The 22,158-nt window shown below is 37.6% G+C and overlaps 2 protein-coding genes across 3 annotated transcripts; one reads left to right on the top strand and one right to left on the bottom strand.

Annotated features, from left to right (window-relative positions):
• The first annotated feature begins 2,172 nt into the window (after positions 1-2,172).
• On the top strand, positions 2,173-4,373 carry LOC128026246 (interleukin-22 receptor subunit alpha-2-like). The gene is made up of 6 exons (XM_052613120.1): positions 2,173-2,259; positions 2,472-2,604; positions 2,718-2,896; positions 3,132-3,301; positions 3,530-3,699; positions 4,051-4,373. Exons 1-5 carry the CDS (start codon positions 2,190-2,192, stop codon positions 3,677-3,679), a joined length of 702 nt encoding a protein of 233 aa, XP_052469080.1. The 5' UTR covers positions 2,173-2,189; the 3' UTR covers positions 3,680-3,699; positions 4,051-4,373.
• A 230-nt stretch (positions 4,374-4,603) lies between these two features.
• On the bottom strand, positions 4,604-21,535 carry LOC128026245 (mitogen-activated protein kinase kinase kinase 21-like). Of its 2 annotated transcripts, XM_052613118.1 has the most exons (11): positions 19,882-21,535; positions 15,431-15,611; positions 14,492-14,640; positions 13,774-13,949; positions 12,333-12,573; positions 11,981-12,103; positions 11,496-11,600; positions 10,865-11,015; positions 10,605-10,699; positions 8,832-9,524; positions 4,604-7,205 (listed from the first exon to the last, which is right to left on the bottom strand). In XM_052613118.1, the coding sequence occupies exons 1-11, from the start codon at positions 20,642-20,644 to the stop codon at positions 6,820-6,822; spliced, it is 3,063 nt and encodes a 1,020-aa protein (XP_052469078.1). In that variant the 5' UTR covers positions 20,645-21,535; the 3' UTR covers positions 4,604-6,819. The 2 variants fall into 2 exon arrangements, with proteins under 2 accessions (XP_052469078.1, XP_052469079.1); XM_052613119.1 differs by lacking the exon at positions 11,496-11,600 and having other exon boundaries at positions 19,882-21,534.
• Between the last annotated feature and the right edge of the window lie 623 nt (positions 21,536-22,158).

The raw sequence follows: 22,158 nt of genomic DNA, 5'->3' as shown, positions 1-22,158 counted from the left end.
CCCTTTTGAACAATAAAAGTGAAGTGAAAATGTGAATAAATAGGTTGGGGAACAAAGGTAAAGGTCAGAGTCTTACAGGGTAACACAAGCAGGTAGATGCATTTCAAACCACACATTAAAGAGGAAATCACAGCTAATTAAAATTTATAGTGCATGCATTTCTCTTTCCTGTTCAGACCTCTGCTTCTTTCCTGTGAATGAAGAAGACCTCTGTCTGATTTATATTTGAAATAACAGACGTGCATCTCAAAGTATAAACCCACGCTTTTTGTTTCCATCATGCGTTAATGTGTGGTTAGTGACTGTGAGAGAGGTATTCCCTGATTTCATATGACTTCTGCATGATGTCCATATGCTTACAGAGGAACTACTTAAAACAAAGTGCAGGGGAAAAAGCATTTATTCAAGAGTTTAAAGAGTCTATTGTTGTTGTGTGATCACCATTAAATATATTTGACTACTTAGGACATAAAGGGATTAAATATCTAATGCTAGATGTTATTAACAATTGATATTCTTATTTATTTATTTATTTATTATAATTTTTTCAGTAGATCATGCTTTTCAAGGGGCTGCATTAGAAGAGTACATTTAGGGATAAAGTGTTATTCAGCAAAGGGAAAGGAATGTTACTGTTTAATCTTATGTTGGACATTTAGAGGAGGTTCTGCAGTGTTTTTGAATTTTGTGTTTACCATGCAGAAAAGTGTTGCCAGTGCTGTGGGAACTCAATCAATAATAGCTATTCTAGTGTCAGTACTGCTAGTCTTTTTCTTCATTATATATTGTAATTATAGATAACAAGCAGTTGTGTACATCATTATGCACAATGCATATATGTGTTGTACATAATGATATACACAACTGCTTGTTTAAAAATAAGAAAATTAACTCATATTCAAAAATCCCACTTTAATCATTTTGACAAACATAACAAAAATTTGAATATACTGAACTAAATACATTTTGGCTAAACCTATTCAATTGTCGGCCTTCAGCCGGCCCGAATACACACAGGTCGCACATATGCCTTGGGTGGTTTTTTTTGTAGGGTTTTTTTTTTTTTTTTGCACTATTTAGTTTGCACAACAGCCGAAAAAGAAAAGGAAGGGACACAACAACAACCTACCGGATGACGCAACACCGTTGACAAGCGCTTTATGAGGGGGTTATGATGAGATATCTACAACTCTAGTTTAAACGATTATGAAGACAGTTTTATCGGTTATTATTTCTGGCAAGAAAAAGCGCAGACAATGGATGAAGATGATTATCAAATGGAGTAACAACGTTATAGTTTAAAAGTCCCTGTAATCGCTGAACGTATCTTAAGTAGCACTTTAACGGGCACACACCTTGCAACAAGGTCTTAAATGAGTTATAAACTCAAAATGATCATAAATATTTGGGAGGATAGCGAATGTGTGTCAGATGCGCATCATGTGAATCTGGTTTTAAAGAGAAACCTGCTGCGGTCTGTCAGTGATGTACATTAAAAGAGAAATCACTAACTGCTCTGCACGCTGATTGACTTTAGTAGCTTGAATAAAGATTAATACTTATAATTTATGCATATACAGTTGTGTAATGTTTGTGTAAATATTGTTTTAAGTTAAATAAAAATGTGTTATATTTGTTATAGCCTATATTTCAGAGCTTATTAAATGTTAACAGTAATGGCTTTCTGTTATACTGTAACGTTAAATGGTTATAATTTATAACTGAAATTGAGGGAATAATAGAAACATCACTAGCAGTGCTGTATCAAAAGTACTAGCTTAAAATGAATAATAAGATACTTAGTAAAACGATGCCATCAAACACATATTCAAAATATACTACCTTTATCTAATGTTATCCTTTTATAGATGTTACTGTTGGTAATATTAATTAATTTGACAGCTGAATATGCATTTCAATTTAATTTCTAATTTCATTCAATTCCAGAATCCGGCCATCAAATGAAACTAATTGAATAGCCCCAAGTTAAATTATGTGGATTTATTATAAATTACGTAATTTATTTATAATAAACTAAATTAAATTGTGTATAAAAACAGAATGAAATTTGGAAGATATATGATATATGGCGTGTGCAGACATGTGCAGGTGCACCTGAAAAAAAAAAGAGAAGTGGTAAAGTTTAAAAGGGCTCAGAGTGGAACCAGCAGACTCATTGATCTGTTAACATGTATGCGCTGACTGGACGTCAAAGCCTGGAACTTTCTTTTGCGATTATCCTTCTCTGTTGGGCAGACTGTAAGTTTAATAGCTTGTTTCTTGCACTGAAATTCGATTATGGCACCATGTTAATATTTCTGATGTTATCTGTTAAATTATACACTTTGATACAAACAGTTATCTAGCTTCAATTCGAGTTCTTTACTTGGCCACTGGCAGCCTGCATGTAAGCAATGAACGTCCACATGTGCAGTATTCCCATGTAAAGTGTCATTTGTGCTATCTTTAAGGCAGCCCCTCTCTGCAGGAGGATTTGGCTCCCCTTGAAGTAAAGTTCCATTCTTTGGACTTTAGACATGTCTTACACTGGAAACATCCACAAAAAGCTGTCAAGAACCTGACATATTTTGTTCAGTCTAAAATGTAAGTGTGCATAAAGAATGAAAATTATGTTTAGAAATTAATTTGCCAAAATCGGCAACACCCAAAAATGAATCCGCAGCGTTTCATATTGGTGAATTTTCTCTTGGTTATAGATATGGAGATAAAGAGTGGACTAATTCTGAGGACTGTCAAGGCATTCGGTTGCTGGAGTGTGACTTGAGTCAGGCAACGTCAGATCCCAGAGAATGGTACTATGCCAGGGTCCGCTCCTTCTCCTCTGAGGGCTTCTCATCTTGGGTCCTTAGCCACAGGTTTTACCCGCAGTGGGAAAGTGAGTATACTGTATCATTTTCATTTGAATTGTCCTTCAGTAAAGCTTAGAATTCAGCACATTTGTCTACATTTGAAATCATCTTCAATTTGCATATGGTTGATTTTTAAATAGATGTGCCAATCAAAGAGGAAGAAAGATTACACAGTGTGACTCTGATGGCATAAGAGCACAATTAATGTATATTTTTTCTTCCTGTGGAACTTCTCACCAAATAACTTCCTCTAAATTACAGCCAGTTTCAGTCCGCCGCAGATAAAGGTGACCATGACAGGACGGATCATTTCAGTTCAGATCAAACCTCCGAGGACACCTCTGCGAGGACAAAATGGCTCTAGGATACGAGTGACAAAACTGCAGAAACTGACATTTAGAATATACCTAATGCACAATGATGTTGAGGAGGTCAGAAACCCTTACTTAGAAATGGTCAAGTTCAATGTGTATAGTAAATGTATGTGAAAATACAGATTTAAAGAAATAGCACATGCATAAGAGCAATTTGCACTTCATTTGGCTATTGTTTTTCCAAAATAACTGTCTGGCAGCATATGTCCTAAAATCATGGACATTATGATAAACTCCTCAAATTCAGTATGCTAAACCTTCACCAGTCCCATCTTTCCCAAATAGGAAGTTTATGAAACAGACAGTTGCTCCAAGGAGCTTGTGATAGAGGGGCTACGTCCGAAAACCACCTACTGCCTTCAGGCTGTTTCCGTTACTCCTCGCTCAGGCCGCAAAAGCTTACGGAGTCCCAGCACCTGCATCAGCACTCATTGAGGGCTTAGTGTCTCCCACAGGTAAGCCTTACGTGATATGCTTTCTTTAGTAAGGGAAACAACTGAGACAAATGATGGTTCCACCATTGTCCTTTCTCCATGTTCCCTCCCGGGCATTGATGGTTGGTAGACAAAGTGAGCACAGACATTGCTACTTGTTATCCGAGACAGAGATTGCACTCTTGAGACACCCTCAGATCAAGTTCCAATCACCTTAGGGATAAATTAGACTGATTGTCTATTTGCTTAGAGTTTCAGTTCTGAGAACTTTTGAGTGTGCTCTTCTTCCACTTACAAGCCACACGTGTATTTTTAGAGTATTCATATTCTTTCTGGTTTCGATTGTAACATTTGTGTTTTCTCTGCCTGCAGGGTGAGGCTGCTTCTGGACCTTTGTTCAAGATAAAAATTACACACATACACACTACATAGTGGAATGTCTGCAATTTTTCACCAAGGTCATGTTTACTATAAAACTGAGTATAAGCCTGGCTTTGTATTTAGGTTATATTATAGCTTAAGTGTGTAATTTCTGCACCGCTAGCACCATCAGCCAAAACAATGACTGTTTACATACAGGTTTCCTGAACACTCTCATATTTCATTGGATGAACAAAGAGATAGTGCCGCCCTTAAATCACACCACTGGTTTGAGTCAGCAGCAGCGGAAAGTGTTTTTTTTTTGTGTGTGTGTGTCTGTGTTTTTCTCAGGAAAATCAACTAATGGCTTACTTGAAGATATTTAGTATTAAGTTACATGCACACTTCAGCATTAAGGCTAATGAATGATGAAAATAAAAACATGAACTAATAACGGCTTTAGGGCTGAGAACTGAACACCAAACTGAATTTAATATTGTGACACAGTGTTGAAATGCAACAAATGAATTGCTAAACTAAATAAATTATAAAAGAAATGCTAAAATGTTGTATAAAGTATTTATTGGTCATTTGTGTACAGTAAAATAGTAGAATTTTTGATATATATATCTATGAGATGATTCTGGGCTCAGCCCTTTTTTTTTATTTTGAGCCCTCCTGGAGCAAAAAAACAAAACAATCCACATCCGAACAGAACAGTTTTTAACAAATTTAAACTGGTCACATGAGTAAAACACAGGATAAAAACAGAGCTCAATACAGCGGACACAAGCAAACCAGTAAAACTCTCAGCAGTGCACCGTGTACCATGTAACAATCTTTCAAAATCATTTCACAATCCAAGACTTCAACTTTGGTGAAAACAGAAATCATCTGTGGCTTTCTCTAAAGGTTTTCTGTCATTCACACATCTGTGTCCTTCACGTTTCGGAACTGGTCCAAATAAAACTGCTCTAAAAAAAAAAGGTTTGATCTCTGCAGCTCTCCCATAATAAGATAAATGATTGTGCTTAGACAATAACACCACATGAATTCTTCAAAAACAGGCATCATATTATTGTTACTTCATCTAGTAATGATCATTGCAAGACATAAAAAGGAGGCACCACATTGTCTCTCCAAGTCCTTTGTTCTTATGAATCCTAATGTGCAGTTGCATATCTAAACTAACAGTGATCATTATGTCTTAACACAATAACAGCATAAATGTAATGAACAACCATCATTACATGACTCAAAAATTCCAGTGCTACAAAACATATTTTGTTCTTCCTTTAAAACATCACAACAGTCAGTGGGAATACCTGTGATTATTTCTGAACAGACAATACATTTATCCTGAATGATATAATTACAGTAATTATAGTCCTTACTATAACAAGCATTTCAATACTGAGTTGTTTCTTAATCACATCTCTCCAACAAGCTAAGAGTACAGTACTCTTCCATTTGACACCCTACAACCACACAGTTTTAATTTGTTCAGTTAAGCATGTTCTCAATCTCGAAGATACAAAACAATATCTTAAGCGACACGAAGACAGAAAATGAAAATGCAAGATACTGGAGTCCACAATAAACAATGAACAAGCTAATAATTCAGTCTTTTATACAGGGTAATGATTAGGAAAAGAGTTGGAATACATAGAATGACGGCTAAAAAGGCATTTGGGTTTTGCAGAAACAGTTTAAATCACTTACAGACAGTTCAAGCTGAAGTATATTTTAAGGAAAGGTACACCAAATCTTGATTTCAAGTCATATTATCAGTTATCATTTTTAATTTCTGTTTTGAAGTTTTAGAGAACCTACAGCAGCGTAAAACTCAAAAACAAGCTACTCAGTCGATATCAGTTTTTAAGTAGCATCCTGGTACTTAAATCTATTAGTTAAATATATTTTTTAGAGTTTGTATAGACTGGAATGATTAGTAAAATAATAGCAATATTGATAGACACTAACAATAAAGCTAAATAATGTATCACTATTTGGCAGCATGATTAAACATCTATATATAGCTTTTTATTTGAGTTATGCAACCTAAAAAGCAATAGGCATGTACACTTCTAAAAGACATAATTAGATCAAATTAATCTGACTTAAAGCTATAAAAGGAGAGAATCCAGGAGTTGGCTATCCAATATAACTTTAGGAAAAAACAATATTCTAAAAAAATGATCAGAAAGAAATTATGCTGACCACCAGGAATCATAAAAGACAAAACCCTGAAAATGTAATGCATTTGTACAGGAAAAATAATGAACTACTGTATGTAGGGAACTTGAAAGGACTGTTTGAGCTAGCAAACAAGTTCTGTTAGCTAAATTAGCTATTCCACTTCATCTGTACAATTATTATTATTTATATAAACACTGTGGGCCCCGTTTATGCCATTCATATGACATTACGTGATATGAAATCAAATAACAAAAATGCCTGAACACTTTAAAATCAGTAGCTTCTAACAAGACTCCGAGATCTTGCTGATCAGGTTTACAAATCAAGTCACTTTGTAAAAACTACAAACCAGCAATTCTAACTGTAAATTCAGTGGAATGCTGATCATTCACTTCATATTAAATTACAAACCAAAGTAAACAGCATATAAATAAAACAAGTACCACAGAATATCTCCAGCAGCATTGGCTCAAATAATGATCAAAGGCCATGATGTTAATCTTGGGGGAAAAAAACAACTTCATGTCATGTTGAACAGAAAGATTCAAGACAAATGTAAGATTGTTCCAGATGCAGCTTATTTCAGGATAAAAACTCATTCTCCAGTGCAAAGACAGATAGTCTACTTGGTGAGCTCTGTATTCGACAGAGGGGAACTGTGCAGTCTCGTTTTTGACCCTCTGTGTCCATATCCAGCAAAGAGCAGCCCATTTTGACCTCCGAGGGGAGGACCATGTCCAGGTTTTGGGCACTCTTCCCCCCAGAGTAGTGCCCGAGAGAATAGCTCTTATTGCGGTTCTTTAGAAGACCCCAGGAGTGAGGTTTGCTTCTAAGGGAAAGCGGCCTGGGTCTAGATACTGGTTCCCCGGGGGCTTGCTTCTCTTGAGCAGGCTCTCTGTCAGCCTTCTTTTTCAGGGAAGTGGTGGAGGAATCAGGTGGACTGGCCTGGAAGTTACTGTTGCCATTAACTAAAGCAAAGAAAGTAACATCATTAATAAACAATATTTGAAAACAAAACTTCACTGTCATGAGTTAATTCAGTAATGAGCAGAGCAAAACCTCCTCCTATATATTTTTTTTAATCCCTTAAATCAACAGCGTAAATTAAATGCATTTTGCTGTTTCCGATTTTCATTCTAAGAACTATTGACATCATATACAAACAAAAAAAAGTTCAATGCAAAAATTATTTACATAAAGAAATTAAACATTACAATTCCCCCAATCTGGACTACGTTACAGATGTTCTCTCACTTAACTCTCAAAAAGTGCTCTGTGACTGGAAAGAAGTAGAGCTAACAGCAAACTGAAAAGGAGTTGCTGTATTTAACAAAACAGATATTTCCCACTACGTGTAGAAAATGTAATTTTTTCCCCTAATCTTATAAAAATGTGTCATCTTTCAAATCAAATGTTTACATTGTTTCAATTAATTCAATTAGAATAATAAAAAAAAACTGTTCAAATGAAATCCTTATCAACATACTCCATCTTTCTACTGCAGGAAACAGAAGCTGCATCTGAAGTGGCATTAGATGCATTTACACAGACTGATGGATGAAGCTGAGGTGCCATAAACACATTCACAAAGCAAGTGTCATTATGAATGAGTCACTGAATCATTGACATAATGCTTCGCTCAAAAATGAGGATTCATTCAGTACACCACCACTGTGTGCTGCTTGGAGACACACTGCTGTGGCTTTGATTGGAGCTATTTTCATTTGTGAAACCTAATCAATCTAAATTTTACTTAATTTTAACTACTTTTTGATATAATTACTATTGTATAAAATTAGATTCAGATTGCAATCATGTTGATATTCTGGAAAACATCTTGTTCGTGTAATGTTGTTAACCTATATTATATATTATACATATTTTTCTACCGCATTGGGTGTCTATAATGTGTGTGCTGTTGCTCTCATTTTGATTTCTGGATGAGTTTCTCTCATTCATGCTACACGAGCCTCATCTGGCACAACATGAATACATTATCGGTCGCCGCTTACACCGATTGCAATAAAATCATTCTTGCACGGAATTTTTGGTGGCCACGTTTCAGTGCTTCCCTGGTTATTTTTGTTATTGGCGTTGTAATCAGGCTTATGGTCCGGTCGGACAAGTGATGTTCTCTCTCACTGGGATTGTAAAAAATCTACTTGTCCCAGACGAGCATTAATCAAGCCCTGTGGTTCTCCAACTGTTTACTTTGGCCCTAGACATATTACAAATTGACAAATTTATCTTCTTCACTCACAGTGAAGAACTTCCATGCTGATGACATGTTAACATGCGCCTGTACGCATAGGTGTGATGTCAAAATGGACCAGCTCCGAATTAGCAGACTGACCGGCCAGTCACCGGTCCAGGCCGATCACGCAGAAAATCAGCTAATTCTGGTCACTGGCCGGTCGATCGGTTCATCTCTATTAAAAACCATTCAAAGTAATCTAAAATACAAATTTTTCATAGTGTAAATTATAAATGTTACGATGTCTATATTTACTTGTATCATTTAAAATGATCGAATATATATTTTAGTTTAGAAATTATTGTGATAAAATAGCATAGAATTTTAAAAGATCACTCACTGGTCTGACACACAGCAGGGCTTGACTTCTTTCTCCTAAGTCGAGAGTTGGATCCAGAAGTATGATCTTGCACAGGGGCTGAGGGAAGAACATCACTAGTGTCTGTATGCTGATGTGTCTGGGAATTGCTAGCTGGAGTCTCGTTCATTGGGTTATACCCAGACCCCTCAAAATCTGACTGCAGGAGGCACTTGGTGGAGTTGCACTCAGAAATCGATGACATGGCGAGTAGGTTTACGGGTCCTGCGGTAACCTCATCCTTGTGGGTGCGGCCACCGGGGGGGCTGGTGCTGCGGCGGAAACGGGTGGCCCGCTGAAACAGGCCCTCTCGTTTTTTCTTCTCCTCACGTAGCTCTGATTCCTCATTAGCAGCACTCTTACAAACCTCTCGCAGGTCGAAGCCGAGGGCGACAGATGCAAGGATGGAGGCACAGCCATAGAGAACAGTGTCTGTGCGCCGGCGTGTGGTGGTGCGCTTCAGGCTGTTGGTGGGTGTGTGCTGCGGTGTGGTGCTGGTGGAACTGGTGGATGTTGTTGGGTCTTCCTGGCTCTCACCTCCACCAGCCGGCCCCTGGCTCTCACCCTGTTCATCTTTCCACAGAGGTAGATCAATATATACCTGGTTGGGGAACTTCAGTTGCTTTGGTTTGTTGTCAGATCCATCAGCAGAGCATACTTCACCTTTATTGGTTCCTGGGAAAACAACATAAAACAAGTAAACAAAGTTAACAGTAAAAAAAAAAAAAAAAAGGATTCAGTGAAGACACATCAAACTTATCAAAAGTGATGTAAAAAATAAAAACTGTTTAAAAAAAAAATAGAAAAAAATCAAGCAGTACAGCAATGAAAAAAAAAAAATGAGCATATTAGAATCATTTCTGAAGGATCACGTGAAACTGAAGACTGGAGTAATGACTGCTGAAAATTCAGCTTTGCCAGGAATAAAGAAGGAATAAATTACATGTTTAAACATTGTATATTCAAATAACACTTAACACTTAACTTTTACTATATTTTACTATATTTTTGTAAAATAAATGTTGCCCCAATGAGCATAAGAGACTTTTGAAAAAGGTTTTTCAACTTTAACAGGCTTTAAAATAAATTAAAAAAAAATAAGGAGAAAGAAAAACAACAATATTAGATAGAAATGGGGCAGAATCTAAAAAGTGAAGATTTATTAATTGTGCATATTTAAAGTTAAATCAGAAGAAATCAGATTAAATTAGAGATTAAATTAAATCAGAGAAGTAGTAAATGTCAGAAGATAGAAAATGGCTGTGTTCCACCAAAATAATGCAGTAGGTTGCACATAAATTGGTGCCATGACACAGCGGCTGTGTCTGAAATCTCCCCCACATCCTTAAACATAGCACTACTCATGGGGACAACCATTTGTGGGGTCTGAAACCATAGGGGATGTTACTGAGTGCATTTAGTTAAACCCATAATGCACCTCAATAACGAGTGTACAACCGGTGCACACATTTAATGGCTACAGAAAGGCAAAACACAAGATGCACTGTGAGGGTTGTGCCAAATGAATTCCAGCATCTCGTGCCTTCTGGTGGACTCAGCATTCAGATTGATTCACTCCTTCAACTGAACTAGATTAGTGGACTAATGTAGGGAATAGTGAATGAGGGTATGGGGCTGTTTCGAATAAAGCAACATTAATGTCATTTGTTTGTAACACCGATATAAGATATAAAAACAGCGATGAAAATGGAATACATGGAAAAAATAAATAGAAGATGAGCCTTCTTTACATACCCTGCTCTGCAAATAATGCAGCCAAAGGAACAGATTTCTGGGCCTTCATAAGACTAGTGGACCAAGGACTGCTTCCATCTGAAAGAGGTCGAACTCTGAAGAAAAAAATGACAGTGACACCCACAATTTATAACTCATTAGAACACATTGAATCATAGATTTACTGAATCTTTAAAAAAGGTAACATACATTACACGTTTATATCACACACAAGAAAAAGATAATATTTTTGTCACAAAAAAATAAACACCAGTTCTAACCTTTCAGCACAATTTCCTCTTTCCTTGGTCTGCACAGAGCTTGGTCCCCAAGTGCGGCCCTTCTTCTTAAACCCTTTCTTAACATCTTCAAACTCCTCGGGTTTGTAATTGGTGCTTCGACCCCATGTCCTGTTGCTCTCATCCAGGGTCACTAGAGATGAAGATGCATTGAAAATGAAACAGAATTGCTAATACTAACAGAACATTTCTTAACCGCCATTCCCAATTTATCACAACACAGACTGAGATTCAATATATTAGTCCTTCACAGCAGATTAGCGGAACAGCTTTTTTAGTCAATTATCACTGGTGAACAAGTGTTAGATCATTATAATCATTCTTGAAAATTGTTAATGGAGCTTCAGGAAGAACATTGGGTTGACCTTAAACTATTGAAGCACCAGCTCAAGGTCTACCAGATTATACATGATCCCCAAAGGCAGTCAAAGCAAACTCATTACAAACCGTTAAAATTCAAAATCATCAAGCAATGTGTTATGAAAACCATTTGTATCCCAAAGTCACCAAAACAAACAGAGATGCTGTGAAGCCAGAGCAGTAGTGATCAGGAATCACACCAACACACAGTTAGATGGGGTGGCTTTGTCTCACAGGACCACAGTTTCCTTGCCTTTCTTCCTAAACCCACTAGGAGGTTTACACTCGCTTGTGATATCCACATCCTGGTGATACACAAACATACTGCCCCTTCGGCTAGTGTCACTTGGGTGGCTCACTGATGGGAAGAAAATGTTACAAACGTGCAACAAACATAAGATTCAGAATGGCAATGACCTGGATAGATTTTTTCGTCACACTGAGCGGTTCACAAATGAATTGATTAGTGTGCATGATTTTGTTTTACTGTATTGAAACTGGCAAACATTTAAACAGAAGGGATATGGGCCAATCTTGATAATAAATTAAGACAATGGTGTTGGTTTCAATTTCAGTTTCTTTTTCAGTTTTTTTAAAGAAGTTAAATGGCTAAAACTTTAAACATCTATATGAAAACAGCAATATGTCTGATGGTTTTTTAACCCCAAATCTCAAAAGTATTGGAAAATATAAATCTAGCAGATGCTGTATGAATGTGTGAAAAGAGTGGGCACTTACACTGAATGGCTCTGAGGCGAGGGATCAGTGTAGGGCTGCTGGGAGGGCTGGAGTTGGTGCTGTTGAGGCTTCTTCTCTTGTCCATAGTCGGAGAAGCCTGAACTGTGATTTTATGCTGAAAATCTGTTGAACACAAATAAGGTTATCCTTTATTAGTATTTAAACTTTAAACAAACTAATTGGTATTTTCTACTATTATTTTCGTCAGCCACAATTTACAATAACATTTAATACAATTTACAATAACATCAACTTACTTCACAACTCTAATACTACAAGAGAAAATCTGTCAGTCATGATAAACATTTTACTGAGAAACATTAATGTAATATTCATGCTAAAGAGCTCTAACCTGAGGGTAAGCTGATGCGGTTGCCATCTTTGAGCTTGAGGCGACTGCGTTTGAACTTGCCCTTTCGTTTTTTAACATTGGGCTTGTCCTTGTTGAGTTGGAATATGAGGATGTTGAGCTCGCGCTCAAGCACATTAATTTCCCGCTCGGCCAGCTGCTGTTCCCTCCTCTTCAACAGCTCTTCTTGAGACTTCTGCTGAAGGGCTGCTCGTGTCAGCTCCTCCTCACGTGAACGAAGCTCCTGTTATCGTGAAGAACATTCATGATCAAGTACATTTGGTGAAGAATCTAGAAACAGTTTATCCAAACATGACATAATGGTGGGGAATAATAACAGAATTTCATTTTCGATTGACCAATTTCTTGAAATTATGACCAAACAAACTATGAACAAGGTTTTTGATAGACTGAATCACTGCCTAGGGAAGCAAAACTGAACAGTTCTCATGTTGTGACTCCACTGTGTCTACAAGTTTAAAAAGACATCAATGGTATGAATGGCAGTTTCACTTCCTTTGGCCTTGGAGGACTGAGCTCAGATTCATATCTGCCTTGAACAGCTCATTTCAAATATTCTTTTCTTGGGTTTACCCTTGAGCACCACAAACATGACTATAATACGAGACCTGTGAGTGAGTTATTCACACAACAGCAGCACTATTTATGAGCTAGTAAATAAATACTTAAGAACTGCTTGTTCTCTTGTTCTCTACATTTCACTTTTTTCTGTAACTTACACTTTAAACTTTAATACGGCAATGGAAATCAATCACTTTCATGGTGGAGTTAGTTTATTTCTCCAAATCCTTTGAGCAGAATAACCACATATATAAAACTTGCAGGCAGAATTGTTAAGAATTCATCAAAACAGTTTTCCGGCCACATGTGGTAAAGCCGTTTTACCAAATCTCTTATGAATAACTTCTGTAAGAAGCTTTGGGGCAGTCTGCCAAGAAATGCACTTGAATGATTTAGACAATTAATTAATGAATGAACAATTTGTTTATTTAGTAGGAAAGAAAAGTTTTGCGAATCACAAAAAAATTAAAATATTTTTGTGAGAAAACTTTACTTACAGCAGTGGAAAAATTCACTGATCAAGAATGTACGCGGAACAAAATGCAGAGTTTCTACATGAAGTTTTAGCTGACTTGCAGGAAAGAGCATTCTTGAACAACCAATGGCAAATCCTTTCAACACAGCAAGCTGCTAGGACTGGAAGCAGCTTATCATATTAACTTTATCAAACGCTTAAGGACATTTCATTGGTAATAAATGGGTTTAAGAGGATAAGTTCAAATCTGAACCAAAAAAAACTAAATAGGTCCACTGTCTTATTTCAAAACAGTCTGTGCAGTGTTTGGCATAGAAATCAAAACCAGAAAGATAATGTAAAACAAGTTCAGAAATAGACAAGCAAACAAAATCTTGATCAACTGACCTTTTCTTTAGTGCGTAGCTCATCAAACATTTCTTGAATCTCCACTCTCCAGTCCTCCTGCATTGAGTGGAAGGAGTCCTGCGGCATGGTGGCCATCACAGCCTCCTCGATGGCAGTCAGCTGCTCCAAGATGGAAGCAAAGGACGGACGGATGTGCGGATCCTGGTCCCAGCATTCTATGATCACAAAATATGTTAGAATCCTGTAGGTCATCATTTCAATGAACTGTCATTGCTGAGTGCAGTGGGGCCAGCGACACACAGTAGCATGATCCCATTCATTTCAATAGAGAACTGCTGATTTAGGCAATGTAGGCATGTCCAGTGGCATGACAGGTTTCTTTGCATAATGCTCATTACAGAAAAAAATATATAATTTTCTCAATCAAATGAGAATTCCTTGGCAGTAGGAGCCAGTTTAAACTATACTTTAACAGACTGTTCATCTGGATGTTTTAATGAACCAGCACTGCTGTATTCTCTATAACGACAGCAGAATGTTACTTCATTAGCGACAAGAAAACTAGTAACTAGTCAAATTAGAATTAAATATAGATCATCTGTGATATGCAGACTGCTAATAACTTTAGAGTGAACACCCACAAGCAACCCACGGCATCAGTGCTCAAACATCAAAAAATGCCATAGCTTGTTAATAACAAATAGTGAGCCACTGGATAACCAAAGTAGCACCATCAGTGAACTACCAACAGACCTACCCTCCATGAGCCTGGCAAATGGCTCGGGACAGGTAGATGGAATGGGAAGGGTTAATTTGTTAACAGCCACTCCATAGGCAACTGCCAAACCGTCAATGCCACGGTAAGGAACCTCTCCAGTCAGTAATTCCCAAAGGAGGACTCCATAGCTGGACAGAGGATAGAATGCATTAAGGAAATGTCAGTGTGGTGTGGGTTGGTATTAATCACACAAAGAGGCTGAATGAACAGCGCTTATGTACAATAATATTAGCACGACTGGCATCTTTGGTGCACTCTGCGCTGTTTCCCTGATAAAAGGTTGTACACCGAGTGCAGCTGTGTTTCTATGTATGGTCTGTTCCTATTATGAAAGTAGGCGAACTGATCCCAAAGAAAACATTTACAATATATACATTTATAATTGCTAAATATTTCTAAAATGACTCGAGTTCTCTTCTTAACCTAACGATAATTAAAAAGCAAAGCAAGGAAAAAACTATGTTCTAGCAATGTCAGGAAAGAAAGACGAGAGAAGTGAAACCAGTCATGTGTTGGCATACTGTAAGCAATGTCTGACCAAAGTGGCGTGGGAACGTCTTCAAATTCAAGTACTAGTTTAAACCGACCTAAAGATTCTTATTCTCCCCAGTGACTGATTTGGAACACTTCCAATACAATTTGGAGCTAGCAAGCTAAAGACACAATTTTCTAATGTTAATGTACATTCATGGCACACAAACATTGGCTAAAATACAGTATGTAATTATATAAAAAATTATACATGTATTAAAAATGCTCAAATGATGCATCAGAGAAGGATAATTTCCCTGCTTGCATTTTTGAAAAGCTGGTAGTGTGCATATGACGCCTGAGTGATTGTCTAATCTGAAGTAACTAATTCAGGACAATAACAGGCTTTGTGCTCAACACTGCAATTAAGTTAAAATAACAGCTTACCTCCAGACATCACTCCCTTTGGAAAACAGAGAGCACTTGATGACCTCAGGAGCCATCCAGGAATAAGTGCCAGCTGCACTCATTTTGGTTGTTTTGTGCCACTCACGGGCCAGGCCAAAGTCAGTGATCTTCAGGGTTTTTCGACCAATGTCATCATTCTCAATTGTTTCAAGTAATAAAACTGAAATAAAAAAAGACAGGAAAATGTTTATTTATTTGTACTATATTAGTTCTAAATTAATTGTAAAAGTCAGCAGTGACAAACTGAAATGAAATAAGACGAATAAGAAGTGACTGGCACTTCAGATCAGCCACTTTTTGGTATGATGGGAATGTTTTCAATGTGCAAGCCTTTTTTGTCAATGAACAATAATATAGAAATGCTAAGAGGACGCTCATATTTCCACTCTTTCATCATGAAGTGATATCTTCAAGGACACAAGCCTACATGAAGAACTCAGAGTGACATACAAGTCGCTCTAGTTTACAATACAGTCTCGTACCAAATGACAAACAACATGGGAATGTAGGCCAGCTTGCTTTGAAGTGAGGTATGTCCTGAGGTCTGGAGGAGTAGGATTATTTTTCACCAGTTCTGTCCTTGACATTTATCCGATTTAATCAAAGTAATAAATAGGAAGACCATCGGTTGATAACTACATGTCTGATTAATCTTACCTTGACTCCCTTTCATGACACGAAGGGGTAACTTAGTATTTTTATTAGTGGACACATTTCATTAAACACTTTCTACCATTCCCAGTCTTTACTCAGCAGTGGTGAGTAAAGACTTTACAGTGGTGAGGAATGGCCTTGACTACAGTTGACCTGTTGCAATGTTAGACATTTAGTATAACTGTCTCAAATTGTTAATGTAACATTTTCACCTGTTCAGTGGTACAGAAATAACAATGTTTATTTATTAATGCAATAAGCCAGAGAAAGCCATCCAATCAGAAAAAGATAAAAGACCTGCTTGTTAGAAAGTTCTCAGGTAAAATACACAAATTAAACATTTTGGGCCAAACATGACAATTGGGATTCCATTTCGAACAGGTTTCACCTGTTTGATGCTTTCAATTTAATCTTAGCTTTTGGTTTCTGTGCACTTTTAGGTTTGCTTTCCATGAAGTAACAACACAACAGTAAACAACTGCTTAAAAATGAATGGAATAACTCTACATAACCTATTACACAATCAGCATTAATATCTTATACATTGCAGTAAACTAGTTGGATGTGAATGCTGTCTTATTACTGAAGAACATCCACTCTTTTCTGTGAACCTGAATTAAAATATATAATATATAGTACCACCAGTTCACAACAATCCTGCTCTGATTTGCCCCCAATTCTCTTACGTCTTTTCATTGTTCAGATTTCTATGGTGTCCATTTTATGGGCCAGAAAATCATCTTTAGATCACGAGACAATAACCACTGCCTGTAGAATGTTCACTACAGTCTCTCTCGGAGTCTCTATCCCTCAAACAAGGCCATTGTTCTCGAAGCTGTCAGTCAGAGAGAGATGTGTGTATGTGTGTTTTGGAAAGCACACATGCTTGAGATTCCTTAACGTTTCACTTAATGTGCCTGAAATTACAAAACAGAGTTTTGAAGTGTGGCACAGTGCCGAGTTTCGCAGGGGCAGCTGGCTACAGTTCAGCAATATTCCTTGCCCCCAATCAGGGGAAGCTCCCTGTCTTGGAGAGAAAACAGCAGCCATTGAGGAGATTAAAAATAATGAAAATAAGCCTTTCAGCCCAGGAGTCGGAGCATTCTCAGGGTGGCAGTCACCTAGCAACCAGTGCTTGACCATTCTATTGTGCAAACTTATGTTAAGCTTTTGCCCCCTCGTTAGCGACATTCCTTTGAGTGAGGTATTAAAAGATTAGGGCACAAAAACATCATTTCACTCACTATTTGCTATATCTTAAAGATAATCACTAATCAGATAAGCAAGAGTGGGCACAAACCAAATCTGATTCCATGTCTTACTTTTTGAGAGACTACTATTTGACTTCGCTGTTTGTGGCTCCCTAAAAGTTTACCCTGTACCTTTAACCTGCAAAACAATGTACTGCGACCTGAATGGGCAAAGAATCCCCCTTAAGAACACAGCAGAAAGGGTCTAGATCACGATGGGTGGGTGTCTTGAGTGCAGAACTGAGCAAACACACGTTATTTTTTCAATTAAGGTCAGCAAGCTGCCAGTGTTGTTTGTCACAGTCCTGTGGAGAGATGAACAAACTGAGCTGCGTTAACAGTAGCACTGCCACGCTGAACGGGGGCAGGGTGCCACATCGAGTCTATTGTTGATAGTGGTATGCAGTCTATTTTATTGTTCTGGATATACTCTGCTAATTTAACCGAGAAACTGACACATTAGCAGACCGATAAAACAACTGCACTATCATTCAAAGTTTTTTTTTTTTTTAAACAAAATTAACACTTTTATTAAACAAAATTGCATAAATTTTATTGAACGTGACATAAGACACATGACTGTTTTCAATATTATTGATATGAAATGAATCAATAACATTTCATATCAATAATATTAATATCAATAATAACAGGCACTGAAGACTTAATTATTGGCTGCTGAAAAATCAGCTTTGTCCTCAAGAATAAATTAAATTTGAAAATATATTTCAATAAAACCAAAACAAAAAAACACTCTTTTTTAATTTAACATTTCAAATTCACAATATTACTTTTTAATTGTATTGTATCAAATAAATGCAGCACTGATGAGCTTTTTGAATGGCCTTGTATAATAGAAACTGCTCGTTCATAAATTCATGGAATAAAGCTGCTGCATAAATTTACATGATCAGGTCAATGTTACCAGCTGATCAAATCTATCTGAAGATTATATTAGAGTTTACCGGTTTTTGTGAGTATTAGTTAGACAAGTTACTTAACTTTTAAGCACAACATCAGAAATGCCTCTTTTAGGTATAGGTTAACCAATGTATTGCATAACCCAGGCAGAAAAGCATTAGGGTCTTTCCCAACTACATCTATGACTAAGAAACATGATAGGACAATCTCATTGTCATGCAGTATCCCTTGCAGCTATAGTATTCTTTTTAGAGAAAGGGCAAATATCACCATTTACATGAAAGAAACTCTCTCAATAAACAGATGTAAAGCAAGGTTATACATGACAATACTAACTATATATATTATATATTATATATCTGTGTGTGGGATTTCAAACACTATAATATATTTATATTCAGACTTAGTGCTCCTTTTTGGAGACATATTTCCAGATCTGATTTCTCTGAACCTTGTTAGCAGTTTCTCAAGGAGGACACCAGCTGTTCAAACTCCAACCTCTTAACTTCACAACCTGCCCAGGGTTACAGGAGAAATAATTCCTACAGTTCTTTTGAAAAGCTTGAAGATAGCCAGTGGTTTATCATTTGTTGACTGTGCAACTCTAAGCCAAGAACTCTGCTAAAGCACACGACTCAAATCCACTGTTGAAGCGCAGGTGCAGTTTACAAACATATATAATATACAAATACATTCGATATAAACACATAAAGCTATATGTGTTATATGTAGTATGTTTGTTAAACATTTATTAAATATAACAATACCTTAACTGACTAAAACAATCAGGCAGTTGATATTTATTATATAGTATAACTTTATGTGAGTGGACCGTTATGCATGCAGACTTAAATCCAACATTATATACAGAGCAGTGTGATAATGCTTTAATTTTGCTACAATATAAATTAACATTTATTCAGTTAGCAGTTGCTTTTACATAAAGCTTTAGAAATTATTAATACAACAATGAATCTTAGGGAGGCAATAACATGAGAAATGGCAGCCAAGTTTTAAAGATTGTCTAGAACAGTACAAGCAACAACAGGAAGGGTTAAGAAACAGTGTAAGCATAGAAAGTTTATTAAATATTTAAAAGCTTGCAACTTAGGTTGTACTCTAAGATGTGCAAATAAGGACTGGGAAGGATCCAGTGTCTTTAACATTAACTACAAAGGCTCCATTCAATCTCAGAACATCAATCAATTTTATAGCTTTTCTTCTGGGTTTAGATTTCACCAGCTAGTGGTTTCCTTTAAGAAACATATTGCTTTTATCTAGAAGACAAGAGTCCACAGTTCCCTACACTACACTCAGGTGGCATTAAATATTTCCAGAATATTCCTAGATGACCCATGTTATAAGTATGAGCACGTGGTGCCCCCTCCCTCCTTTAGGATCCAAACACATACAGGCTTATATGGAAAAAAGGTTGATGTTCTAATGATAAGCTTTGTAAACGATTAATGATTAACGTTTTAATTGCGAAAGGAAATACCAATGTGACAACCTCGTGTGTGTTTCTACAGTAGAGCAAATACCTGCAATTCTTGGTCAAGATAAGAAGGCATTAATGAGTGTATGTGTAGTAATTAATTCTCTTACTGTTGCTGGATTTGAGGTCTCGGTGAATAATGGGAACCACGGTCTCCTCATGGAGATACTGCATGCCTCTGGCGATCTGGACGGCCCAGTTCACGAGGATATGAGGGGGGATCCTTCTCCCCGTCAAAGCGCGGTTCAGAGTCCCTCCTCGGGCATACTCCATGACCAGACACAGGTTAGGTTCCTCCAAGCACACCCCTTCTAGTTTAATAATATTAGGATGCTGAAGCATCGAGAAAAGTTTAGCTTCTTGTTTAACACTGTCTGCAGTCGCTTTAATGTCCTCGTCGGGGTCCTGTCGAGCTGCCTTCACTGCGACCTCCTGGTCCTTCCAGGTCCCCCGGTAGACTTTGCCAAACCCACCGACGCCGATGATTTCTTGTAGAACAAGTTCAGAGAATGGTATCCGGACAGGGGCGGACGGGTCACTCTTGCGACCCCCTACCGCTCTATAAATGACTGGTTGGTAAGTAACATAATTAGATGGGAAGATGCCCACGCGATGGTTGATCTTCCCAGTCCACCAGCCTTCGTCTCCTGATATGGCTGCGTCCTTAGACAGGACCTCCACCACGTCTCCTCGCCGCAGGCTGAGCTCGTCCTCCCCGCTGGCCTCGTAGTCAAACACCGCGGTCCAGAGCGAGCGGGGACACAAGGGGGCAGAGTGAGCCCAAGCCCCCGAGCTGGAGGACTCCGTCCAGACATGGTCTTGGAGGCTCAGGCGCCCCTCACCGTTTGGGAAAACGGCCTGGGGAACATCCATGTCTCGGTGCCTGCCGGAGCACCATAGAGTGCCGTGATGTCAAATCTAAGTAAACTAGTCCAGTGGTTGTATTCCACAATGACACGTGCACACAAAAAAGTTACTTAGATCCCCAGCTAGGTCACTTTATATCATTACTGGATCAGGTTAAATCCGGCTTAATAGAGGTTAAGAGACGCATCGCTTTGTTTGCACGTAAGCCAGATAACCAGTCTGGGAGTGCGAAGTGTCTCTGAAGCTGGGACATCAGCATTAGCCGGAATATTTGCGACGCTAATTCTTTAGTTGACTTTTTAGAGTAAATGCTACATTATCAGTCTGTCGATTTCAGCGCAACCAGAAGTACAAACTAATTGAACGTTTGAAAAAAATAATGGTAAACAACATACCAAACCGGGAAATTCCAGAGTTTTCAACCCGTGAGGCTACAGGTGCAAAGTACCTGCTCATCCCAAGCGAATGAATCAAGCTAAATATACACACGATTTATTTCACTGACTAAGATAAGTTGCTAATTAACTTGCGCGTTTACATGTATAAATCCTCCCCATAGACAGTCTCTGGCTAACTTAGTTGAAACACTTTACACGAGCGGGCTAAAGAGCGGTGCTAACGCGTTAGCTCTCTCTCCGAAGTTCACAAACTAGTAACTGCGGCTCCCAAAATTATGCCGTCGCCAAGGACACCTCGCGCGCGCACAGCAGTAAACGCAGCAGAGTCAGTCAAGTGCGCTTTTCAGTCATTCAACAGTACTCCAAAAAATTGACGGCTTTTCCCCTCTCGCGTCGATTCAAAGACCTTTTCAGAGAAGCCAAAACTTTGCTTGGTGAAGTCTATGAGAGAACCGCCATCGCTTGTCCGCTCCTCCGACTCGACTGACCCTAGAGGAGAGAAGGAAAAGGTGCAAATTGATTGGTTGCAGGAGTTCACGTGACACTCAAACAAAACTGGGAACTAGGAACTTTTCTTTTCTGCGGTGTTATGCTAGTATTTGAGATTTATAGGCAAATGGTTAAATCAGCCTGCTTTACCCTACACTTTATAACATACAGTTAGTAATAGGTTAATATAAAGGTATGCGCCTGATTACTCGATTGGTCTTGTTAAACATGTTTGTATATAGTTTAAAGGCATACACCTGTAATTTTACACTTAAATAAATATAAACAAACAAACATAAACAACATTCCCAAAAGCACATTCCAAATGCCTTATCTCATTATGATGAATATATTCGTGAATATATACGTGTATTTTTGTTACCTATACCATGCAGTAGGCATTCCCTATTACCAATAACTAATGCTTATTTTAGATGTGTCAGAAATATTTTTGAGAAACGTATATTTTATACATTTATATTTATATAATTTTAACGTTATTTGCCTGCTACCAATGAAGGTTGTTTATTAAGTCTATATATATATATATATATATATATATATATATATATATATATATAGTAAAGTTGAAGGAGCTGTCCTATACTTTTTTTTTATAAAAAAAAAAAATAA

The sequence above is a fragment of the Carassius gibelio genome, chromosome A13, assembly GCF_023724105.1.
Source record: "Carassius gibelio isolate Cgi1373 ecotype wild population from Czech Republic chromosome A13, carGib1.2-hapl.c, whole genome shotgun sequence".
Lineage (NCBI taxonomy): Eukaryota > Metazoa > Chordata > Actinopteri > Cypriniformes > Cyprinidae > Carassius > Carassius gibelio.
This window is presented reverse-complemented; position numbering and strand designations above follow the sequence as displayed.

Bases quoted from the DNA above. Each gene is read 5' to 3' on its own strand.
- LOC128026245 (XM_052613118.1), bottom strand. From the start codon at position 20,644: ATGGATGTTCCCCAGGCCGTTTTCCCAAACGGTGAGGGGCGCCTGAGC. The intron at 14,641-15,430 runs GTAAGCTGTTAT...TCCTCTGTCCAG, and splicing joins AAAGGGAGTGATGTCTGGAG to CTATGGAGTCCTCCTTTGGG. The intron at 11,016-11,495 runs GCAAGGAAACTG...CTTCATCTCTAG, and splicing joins TAGTGGGTTTAGGAAGAAAG to TGACCCTGGATGAGAGCAAC.
- LOC128026246 (XM_052613120.1), top strand. From the start codon at position 2,190: ATGTATGCGCTGACTGGACGTCAAAGCCTGGAACTTTCTTTTGCGATT. The intron at 2,260-2,471 runs GTAAGTTTAATA...GCTATCTTTAAG, and splicing joins CCTTCTCTGTTGGGCAGACT to GCAGCCCCTCTCTGCAGGAG. The intron at 3,302-3,529 runs GTCAGAAACCCT...TTTCCCAAATAG, and splicing joins TGCACAATGATGTTGAGGAG to GAAGTTTATGAAACAGACAG.